At 51.2% G+C, this 10,690-nt stretch overlaps 1 protein-coding gene across 1 annotated transcript; it reads left to right on the top strand.

Annotated features, from left to right (window-relative positions):
• Window positions 1–1,049: 1,049 nt before the first annotated feature.
• CCDC40 (coiled-coil domain containing 40) lies at window positions 1,050–10,594 on the top strand. The gene is made up of 17 exons (XM_058817415.1): window positions 1,050–1,188; window positions 1,310–1,470; window positions 1,989–2,072; window positions 2,155–2,374; window positions 2,765–2,922; window positions 3,851–3,973; window positions 4,350–4,471; window positions 5,201–5,444; window positions 5,534–5,716; window positions 6,594–6,839; window positions 7,335–7,548; window positions 8,063–8,232; window positions 8,351–8,442; window positions 8,749–8,869; window positions 9,514–9,696; window positions 9,892–10,050; window positions 10,349–10,594. Exons 1-17 carry the CDS (start codon window positions 1,050–1,052, stop codon window positions 10,592–10,594), a joined length of 2,865 nt encoding a protein of 954 aa, XP_058673398.1.
• Window positions 10,595–10,690: the final 96 nt, after the last annotated feature.

Raw genomic sequence — 10,690 nt, 5'->3', positions numbered from 1 at the left:
GCGGGGGACGGAGCGTGGCCCGAGCCCCCCCGCGCGCGGAGATGGTGCGGCCCGAGCCCCCCGCCCCCCCCGCGGCCGCGGTGGTGCGGCCCGGGCGGTCACGTGAGCGGGTGTTGATGCGTTACCTGGCAACGGCAACATGGCGGAGCCGCCGCGGGTGAGTCGGGACCGGGCCGGGCCGAGCCGGGCTGGGATGGGATAGGACGGGACCGGACTGCCCGCCCGGGGCTCCTCCGCCGGCCCGCACCGTGCTGTCCATCCCATCCCATCCCGCCCCGGCACCGCCCCACTGCTCCCCCAGTCCCCGTCTCGTCCCCTCCACCACGGACCGGTACTGCCCGGTCCGGTTCCACTGCAGCCCGGCACTGCCCGGTACTGCCCGGTCCGGTTCCACTGCAGCCCGGCACTGCCCGTTCCCTCCTCCACCGGCCCGGTACCGTCCGGCACGTCCCGGTGCCTCCCCCATGCCCAGTCCTTTACAAAGAAAGAGAGGAAGAAGAACAAGAATAATCAGGCTACATGTTGTGCTGGCTGGAAGAATTTCTTTAATAAATCTGTAAGGGATTTTTTTTGATAGATGTGAATTCGAAGCATGTGGAACTGTAAGTGGTGCGGAGAGGTTTTGTCAGGATCTTTACGATCTCAGGGCTTGCTGGATGACTATTTTTGTAAATGAGATTAAACTTATAAATTAAACTCCTGCGCCCTGTGGCAAAAAATACCACAGCATTAGAATGAAATGCAGATGGCCACGTGCTGCTCCGCTTTTCACTTGCGCAGCGTGCCAGGCCAGGGAAGAGTGGCAATGACCAGGAGAGTGTGTTCCTCTGGAGGAGCAAACAGAGTCACTGCCCCTGCAGGAGGAGAGCTCTGGCTGCAGGGCTGTTCCTGGGCTCTGCACCAGTGGGACACTGTAATTACATTTTGGGAGGGCAGGCTGTAGAGCCAGGCCCTTGTGCCGGTCCTTTTGCATTGTTCATGCCCCATTACAAAAACGAGCAGGTCTTTAGGGATAAATAGGTTTAGATGGAAAAGGTGGTTTATGTTTCATGAAAAATCCCCTGAGCCTTCCCCAGACAACGCAGAATGTGACCAACCTTTGTCCCCCTGCCCAGGACGACATGGAGCAGCCAGGCCCAGGTGGAGGAGCCTCTCCCCCCCCCTCGGGAGCACCCGCAGCCGAGCCAGGTACCCCGGTGGCTGTGGCACAGCTCTGCTGTGTCCCTCTGTGGTCACTGTAACCCAGGCAGGGGCACGGCGCTGTGAAACCTGACCCTGTGCCTTGCCTTCTCCCTTCTCTGCGGCCCAGGGAGCGGAGCAGGAGCCAGCTCTCGCCATGCAGCGCCCGGCTCCGAGCTCCCCGGCGGCCGTGGCGGCCAAGGAAGGGAGAGGGCGGCCGAGGAGCCTGAGAGGAGAAGACCGAGGCTGAAAAAAGGAGAAACGGAGCTGCTCGTCCTGGACCCAGAACATGTGAGGAGTCTTCAAATCTTGTTCTTTGCAGGGCTGGGGTTCGTGTTTCTCTGAGACCTGTGAGGTGAGCCGTAAGCAGTGGCTGTTCAGCTGCGCTGAGTGTGAAATGTGTGAAAATCAGTTTGGCCAGAGTATTAACTGCTGCCTGTGCCACTCAGTGCTGACCCAGGGCTGCTGGCTCAGAAGTGAGCGGTGCACTGGGTAAATCTGGTCCCTGCAGTGCCCCTGAAAGAGAAGAAGAAGAAGAAGAGCCCTCCTTGCAGCAAGGGTGCGTTCTCAGATGTGGCTCTTCCGATTCTCAAACATTCTCACTTTTTGGCATCGGCACAAACCCATTCTGTACCATCTCTCACTTGCAGTGAGTGCAGCTGAAATAGCTAAAGTAGCTGAAATAAGCACACAAGAGTCTGTGGCAGAAATAAGTTGTTTTATTGGGTGGGGGACGTAGCAGTGAGGCTCCTTCATAATCTATTTACACAAGTATTAATATTAACAAGCTCTACTACTGTCCTTTACAGCCTCTGATGACAAGATTCCAGGCTGCCCTGAAGAACTACCTCACCAAGCAGATAGAACAAGTGAACCTGGACCTGCATGGAATGGTACCCAGCCCCTCCTTCACCTCCCCACAGCCCCTCCTGCCCAAGCTGCTGGGACACAGCCCTCCGTCTCTCGTGTCTGCAGAGAACAGCCATGAAGAGCAGCAAGGAGCAGCGGGAGGAGCTGGGGGTGATCCTCTATGGGGCCCAGCAGCAGCTGGGGCAGCTGGAGGAGGAGCTGGAGAAGAGCCACGAGCGCTGGTGGCAGGCGGCAGAGGCACGGCAGCAGCTGGAGGAGGAGCTGCAGGCCCTCAGGGCTGCTCACAAGGAAATGTGTCACAGCACCGAGGGGGAGCGCAAGAAAGGTGACCCGGGCGCTCCTGGCAGGGTTTCCCAATTCTAGGGCTGTGTGCAGAAATTAATTGGAATTTAGGCGAGCGCTGAATTGGAAAATGCAGCAGAATAATTAATCGGGAATAATGTGCTCATTGGAAAGTTTAATGGATTGTCCTGGAGTTCTGTGAGCTGGGGGTGCGGGAATTGCTTGTCAGGATCTTTGGTTGTGGAGCTGTACTCCAGAGCTGATGTAAATGTGGATGCTGGGGAGGGCTGGTTACCTGATGTGTGAGAGATTTTGCTTCAGGAGCTTCTGTATTTCTTCCTCTTTTATCTCTGTTTAAGGTGTACCCTACAAACAAACCTCTCTGTCCCTACAAACAAACTCCTCTATAACTATTTTGCCCCTTGTCCCCCAGTTTCTACAATGCAGACCCAGATTGAAAACCTGGCCTTGGAGCTCCTCTACGTGCAGAGCATGGACCAGGAGATGCATCACAGGCTCTTACTGATGAAACAGACAGCAAGGAGGGCTGAGGCAGACAGGATCCGGGCTGAGGTGGAGAAGAAAAAACAGGTACCAAGAAAAGCTGTCTTTGAAATAAATGAATGCAGGTGCCAGCAGTCAGTCCTGGGGATGTGCCACCTTGTCAGGAGGAAGGCTGGAGTGATTGAATCATGGAAAATGAGTGGGGATGTTTTTCTCAAATAACTGAAAAAAAAAGTGAATCCAGAGGCTTTTCTGAAAAGGAGGAGAAGCCCTGCCTGCCCCAGGATGGCAGCACTGCCCAGAGGGTTTGCAAGGCTCAGGACAGTAAAGCACTCTTCACTCGAGGAGAAGGGGTGTGGGGGAAGGAGGGTATTTAATGGAGAAATATCATGGGTACAGGTCTTGAGAATGATTCTGGATCACAGAATTTCACAATGGAAAGTGAACTTTGGGAACGAGCAGAGCCAGTCGGTGCTGGAGCTCCCTCTGCTGCCTTCCAGGACACAATCCACGGGTACTGCTCTGCAGAATTCCGTGTAAACTGTTGAAATACAGTGGGTTAGGAGGGTTTTAACAAAGGATTTTCAAATATACATTATTGACATTCCCAGTAGCCGGACAGGTGAACTCAGGGCTGACAGGAGGGACTGTGGCTTCAGAGCTGACCTATCAATTTACTGCTGCAATTAGAGTAATAAACAGTCAGCAAAGGTTTCATTCTCCTGCAAGTCATCCCTGCTGCAGTCCCGAGCCCTTTGTGCATGAATGGGAACGTTTCAGTAGGACTCCAATGTAACCCAGCTGCCAGTTTAAATTCCTTTTTTAGCGGATATTGTTATTAATTCCTTTTTTAGCTGATATTGTTATTAATTCCTTTTTTAGCGGATATTGTTATTAATTCCTTTTTTAGCTGATATTGTTATTAATTCCTTTTTTAGCTGATATTACTCTAGTAGGACACAGTAGGTTTGAGGTTCTGTGACTCACCCTGGGCTGTTTGGCTCTGGCTCTGTAGGACATTTTCCTGGACCAGCTGACAAGGAGAGTCCACCAGCTGCAGGAACAAATTGCTCTGTTTGAAGCTCAGCTTGTGGCCCAGGCAGAGGACACAAAAGTGACCCGGCAGGCAATCACTGAGGTAGGAGGGCCCTTGTCCCCTGGGGTTAATATTTCCCTGGCAGGGCTGACCCCTTTGGCCCGTGCTCACGTGCTGTGCACAATGTGGGACGGAGTTTCACAGTTTGTTCCTGTTTGGAAGAATGAGGAGTTTTTTTTTCTTTTCCTTTGTCCTTAAGAAGTGCCTGTAAATCACTTCCTCCTGCCCTTCTCAGCAGTTTTTCATGCAGAACTGTGCTCTGTGGGCTGCTCAGAAATGAACCAGCCACGGAGGTGAATCTGATCCTGCTCAGCACATTATGAACAGGAAAAGAAAAAAAAATTGTATTGTAACACAATTTTTATCTTTTTTTAAACACAGTGTAGATTCATCCTGTCTGCCATGTCTCTGTTCCCAGGCTGGGCTGGAGGTCCAGGCCATTAACATGGAGAAAAAGAAGCTGATGGAGCACTGGAACAGCAGCTTGGCTGGAATGAAGCAGAGGGATGAGGCCTATGTTGTCACTCAGGAGCTGCTGAGGTATGGTCCGAAACCAGGCCCTGAGGACAGCTCAGATTTGGGCAGGAGGGATCCTAGAAGGGATTCCAGTGGGGTTTAGTCTGTGGGTTCAGCCCTGTGTGGGCAGGGCATGTCAGGCAGAACAAGTTCCCTGCTCTGAAATACATAATAAATTTAAAGGATGAGAAGCACTTTCTTTGTTGCTGTTTTGTTTATCCTAACCACATCTCTCCCTCAGAATGTGGGGCGTTCTTGAAGCTGCTTAGAGTTTTTATGATCGTGTTTTATTCCTTTAAAAGAGTTCTCTCACCTTTGCAACATTTCTTACTCCAACGACCTGGATGTCAGGAAGGGTTTATCTCTCATTATCAGGGTTTTGTGAGGCCTTTGGAAACGTTCAGGAAAACCTCCCTGTATTGCAAAGGAAGTGTTTATTTGCTCATGAGCCTTAAAGCTTGACTGATTCTCTGAGAACAAACAATCTGCTTTTATATGGTGACATCCTGGTTGGAATGGGGGCTGGGACAGCACTGAAAGAAGGAATCAATTTCCCTACACACATTTACTTTTAAATCTTGATGTCTCCATCCATCTCCTGCTGACTCTGCACTGTCACAGCAGCTGAGCCCTTACAAACATCCTCCTTCCTGGGCAGTTGTTGCTGCAATAACATGCTTGAAAAGAGGAATTTGTGGGTGGCTGTTCAGCACCAATCCCTGCGATGACTTTCCATCCTCTTTGCCCCTCCAGCAACTACAGACGTGACCTCAAGTCCCTGGAAGGGGACATCCATGGCTGTGGGAAGTCCATCAGGAAAGAGGAGGAGAAGAACGAGAGCCTGGTCAGGCTGCTGAACCGCTCCCAGAACGATGCCAGTGTGACAAGGAAGCTGATTGCCCAGTGCCTGCAGGAGCAGGAGGCCCTGCAGGTCCAGACTGGCACCTACACTCGTGTTCTCCACGAGACAGAGGAGGCCCTCAGCAGGACCAGGATGGTGAGGACAGGCCATGGAACACAAATCCCTTTTGAATGCCCTTCCTCAGGCAGTTGTAGTGATGCTGTGTCTGCCTTCCCACCTTTCAGGACCAGGCTGCTCACCTGAATGAGCTGCTGTCCATAAGGAAGGGAATACAGAAGGGAACTTATGCCAGCGAGCAGCTAGAGAGTGAAATCGTGGCCAAGCTCCAGGACCAGAGGATATCCAGCAAAGTTGCAAAGCACTTCTCCCAGCTGGCTGAAAAGCTTCGGAGCAGGAAGAGCGACCTGGTATGGCATCCCCCCTTGGGAGGGCAGGGCAGGACCACTGGGTGCCCAGCAGGGTTTGTCAGTGCCTTTGCTCTGGTTTCAGGTGTGCATTGAAGCTTTCCTGAGTTTGCCTGTCCAGTCTGGTTCTCCCTGTGATCTTATTGCAGGGTTCTGGTGTGTGTGAGAGAGCTTGGCCAAAAAGGCCTGACACAAACCACACTGTCCTTTGCTTAAAAAATGGGCCAATGATGAGTGTTTAGTATAAAGTACTAGCATTTCTTATGTACTAAAGAAAAACAGTGGACCTGTGGTACTTCTGTAATCTCATTTTAACTAACTTTTATTTATATGATTCATCATGGAATGGGATGCAGGCAGCTCTCAGTTCTGAGGAAGATCCAAAGAACAGTCCAGCTGTTCAATCAGTCCCACAGTCCAATCTTTAATCCATTATATTTCTCTCTCTGGGAGTGTGTAACTGGATCACTTAGAAGGATGAGAAAGCTGAGCCCAGCCCCTCTCACCCCTGTGAGGGTTGTGCTGGTTGTTAGGTGTGTGGGCTGCAAAAGGGACAATGCTGTGATGTCCTGCTACTGGTGGCAGGTAACTGGAGACAGCTGGGGGGACATTGCAGAAGGGATGAGTGAGGTCTCTTAAAGGTTTTGGGAATGTTTGGCCTCCTTAATGCTTTCCAACAGCTGTACGGGAGAGGTAGGTATTGTATTACCTGGCAATTAATGGAGAAGCAAAGATACACAGAGCGTGAGTAGCTTGTGGCTTGTAGTACAGAGCTGGGAGTAGAATCTCAGTCCTCTGACTCCTGAGCTGGACAAGTGGCATTGGAACCCAACAAGGGGCTGCTGGGGACACTGATGTGTTTTCTCTTTGATATTCCCAGGAGCTGCATTTTTACAAGGTTGAGAATGATGTGGCCCAGATTATTCTGAATGCAACCAATACCAGCTGCAGGCTGACAGTTCACCAGAAAACACTCTGTGAGGTGGACAAGGAAATAAAAAATGTGAATGAACAGATCACCTGCCAGGAAAATGAGATTGCCAAGTCCAAGATCCTGGCTGAGAAGAAGGGAGGGATCCTCTGCCTGTACAACAAGAAGCTGGAGATGCTTCTTTCTCAGCAAGGGGTAGGTACTTTTGTGTTTCAGTCCCAGTTTTGATTTTATTCTTTGTGGTGGCCACAGATGCTCCTGATCAATGTAACTGTGTTAAGTGTTGGGTAGTTCAAACATTCAGGCACCAGCACTGTGATTTAAAAGCTGCATTGGTTAATGCAGGTGTTTCTGTTTATCAGTTCATAATGCAGTGAAGGGAATTGTGAAATGAGGGTGTGCCTGGCATGGATCCCTCAGGGACCTGCCTGCACCTGATGAAAATGTCAAATGGCATCAATGAGTAAATAGGATCTTGTTGGAAAAGTCTGCAAACACTGAGGAGGGGAGAATGGGGCAGGCAGTGAGATTTCAGTCATTTGAGGGTTGGCCCTATTGGGGTAAGACCTGATGGATACCCATGGGGAAATGAGTCCTGTGGCACATCCTCTGCAGCCTTTGGAATGTCCAGATGCTGTAAACAACTCAGGAAGCTTCTGCCTGATTTAGCCCAAACTTTGCTCTCTACAGGGGCAAGAACTGGGCCCACTGGAGATTGAGATCAACAGGCTTAACCAGCAGATAGAAGATTGCAACTCCGAGGCGGTGACGTTGCAGAAGTACTGGCTGAGTGAGCAGAAGGAGCTGATGAAGCTGACACAGGAGAAGGAGGAACAGATCACCTCCCTGGACACGCTGCAGAAGCAGAGCATCATCATGCAGCAGAGGAAGCTGCGCCTGGACAGTTGGTGTTTCCTTAAAGTTCAACTCTGCCTTGAAATGTCCATCTGTGAAGGGGGAACAGGGAGGGGAGGGTTACAGGTGGGGAAAGCTGGGCCTGCCCCAAAGAGTGCTCCTGGCACGTGTGAGCAGGAACACCACAGCCCAGGCACTGCTGCTGATTGCATCTATAGGCTATTCCTACAAGGACTGATCCTACTGTCCTGACAGTGGGACCCTAAGTGACAATGTCACCTCTTACACTTGTTAAATAAGGTTTGCAAGGAGTGGGTAGGTAAATGTCCCCAGCAATGACTGCACTTTCCTTGGCCAAACACAACTTTTTCCCACAGGAGTCTCCTTCAAAACCTTTTTTTGGTTTTTGAGCTTGTGGAAAATCATTTTTGCTGGGATCATTTTGTGGGACAGGGGTGGCTCTGCCTGAGGTGTTGCCAGCTCTGATAGCCATTTGTCACACCTTGTCTCTGTTCAACCCAGTGCTCAGGGGAATTCTAAGACCTTTTTCTGTTCACCCACAGATGAAATTCAGCAGGAAATGAAAGAGCAGAAGGATGTGGAACGGCACATGAAGAACATGTCAAATGACTTGATTAAGTTGAACACGTTGATCAACAAGAACAACAGCAGCGTTGAGAACCTGCAAAATGGCAGAATTGTCACAGAGAACGAGTTTGTGCAGTCTCTCAAGGTACTGAGGCACCTTAGTCCCAGGTTTCAGCCTCCCCTGCAGATCAGAGGCAAACAGTCATCCTGGAAAACCTTCTCAGCCTGACAACTCTGTATTGTTTTGTTCTTCCCAAATCTAGGCAGCAGAAAAAGAATCCATGGAGATGCAGGAGAGGCACAGTAAGCTGACTGAGGAGAAGGAAAGGCTCCTGAACAGCCTGGTGGAAGCAGAGTAGGTACCAGAGTGCCACAGTCCTGTGGGACTGTGTCCACATTCCCATTCTCCTGCAATCACCAGACCTGGCACCAGCAAATGTGCTTCTGGCCTTCCTGGAGAAGGGGATGGGTGTTTGAAAGGTGTTTCAGCAGTCTCTGGAGCCAGCAGGAGCTGGGAGGATGTTGGCTTTAACAGTTCCAGCCTGTGTGAGCTGGACATTGCCAAGATCCATATGGGGACTCTGCCAGTGACTGGCAATGCTGCACTGGGCAGGTCACTGGGGGTCTAACTTTCTCCTTCCTTCCCCTTTCTTCTCTGAAGGCATCAGATACTGCTGTGGGAGAAGAAGTTCCAGCTGGCAAAAGAGATGAAGGATACCACAGATGCTCTGACAGAACACGGCGAGATCCATGACATGAAAACGGAGATTCGGAGGATGCAAGTGAGGCTCTGGGAAGGGGGGCTGAGGAGGGGTAGCCACCCAGTGTGCTTAGCCTTGGAGTGGCTGAAACAGGAGGCAGGAGATGAGAAACAGGCTGGAGAAGTGGCATCTTCAGGGCCCAGGGAGGGACTCTAAACCCCTGCAGCTCGACTAAACTGAGCACATCCAGCCCACACATCCTGCATTCCCCATGCCAGCCTCAGCAGGATCTGGATACTCCCAAGAAATCTATTTAAATTGCAGTATGTCTGCCACCTGGTTATGTGACCCTGATTTATGTGCAGTGTTGATTACTAAATATTGCATCACTTTAATCACTGGTTTAGGGAAGTGTTCCCTCTCCTGGCAGAGAAGCTCATCCCCTTCATTCTCAGGATGCTTCTGCTTTTCTGCTTCTGCTCTTGCCAATGAGGTTCAGAGTAACATTTTGAGTATTGGTGTAGACAGGTTGATAATCCAGGCCTCTGCCTTCCAGATCCACACACAGCAAACCAGGTTTGGACTTGCACCAAATCTGGCCTGCAGGCACTCGTGTCCCGTATGTCTGGTTTGTGCTGCTGGGATGTGCCCCCTGGCAGCTCCCCTGGGTGCTACTGGCAAACATTGGGGATTCTGAGGCTGGGGTGTGTCCTGGCCATCGGCAGGTGCGCTATGGGCAGCTGCAGAAGCAGCAGGAGATGCTGATTCGGGCCATGGAGGCGTGTGTTTCCCAGAGAGAGACAATCACACACCGGGCAGGGGCTCAGAGCAAGCTGAAGCACAGCACCAAGAGCGACGTCCAAAGCAGGAAAGAGGACCTGAAGAAGAAGATCAGGGAAATCCAGGAGGTGAGCAAGGAAAGTAGGTCTGCAGGAGCTCACACAGCTGGGGCTGGCCTTGTGGAGAGCAGCAGTGAGCACAGCAGTGACCCTGTGCCAGCACAGGGAAAATCATTAAAAATCCCCCAAACTCTGGGAGTATGGTCAGGAGTGCAGCTGAATAGAGAACTGAAATCTGCCATTCCCTTCTCTTCCATTTACTAGAACATTTATGAATGCAACCAAACCATGCAGGAGCTGGAGACCATCCAAGAGTCCCTCAAAGACAACTTTTCAGAAAAGCAGCAGGAAGTGTGCCAGCTCCAGGATGAGACTGAGAGCCTCATCTTGGACAGGGAATATCTTCACTACGAGAAACGATGGGTGAGCACATGAACTGCCCTACAGCACGTGAGCCAACAGAGCCTGTGCTTCCCCTCCTTCCTCTCTGTCCTCAGCTGGGCGTGCTGGAATGTGTTAGAGCCACACAATAACTGGGCACGTTTTGGTCTGTGATGTCTATACCCCTCCAACACCTGGGCTGGGGGTGCTGTTTGGCTGTTATGGTGGGGAATTCACAGCACTGTCCTTCCCTGGTCCAACGTGGTGGTCACAGCACCTGACACGAGTCCTGCCCATGCTTTTCCTGCTGTCACAGCCCCTTCTCTTTTGCTTTTCTCAGAACCTGTTGGAGATTGTGGCCCACCAGGCACGCCAGAAGCAGCTGCAGGCTCTGAGGCAAGGGAAGTACAAGGCCCTGTGCCACACTGAAGAGTCCTGCATGAACCAGCAGGAGAAAGTGGAGGATCGGCTGCAGACCATTAGCACCATCGTGCAGCAGATCCAGGAGGAACAGCCCCAGCACCAAAGGGCTCTGCAGTGGCTCAGTCACTGCTTGAGAGCCAAGCTCGCGTCGCAGGAAGCCTGAAAATACACGAAAATACATATAGTATCTTTTACATTCTTCCACAGTCTCCAGACTTTGTAAATAGACAAATAAATAGATAGATAAGCAGGTGCGGGG

This window comes from Ammospiza caudacuta, chromosome 19, assembly GCF_027887145.1.
Source record: "Ammospiza caudacuta isolate bAmmCau1 chromosome 19, bAmmCau1.pri, whole genome shotgun sequence".
In the NCBI taxonomy this organism is placed as follows: domain Eukaryota; kingdom Metazoa; phylum Chordata; class Aves; order Passeriformes; family Passerellidae; genus Ammospiza; species Ammospiza caudacuta.
Note: the sequence above shows the minus strand (reverse complement) of the source record. Positions and strands in the feature narration are given on the sequence as shown.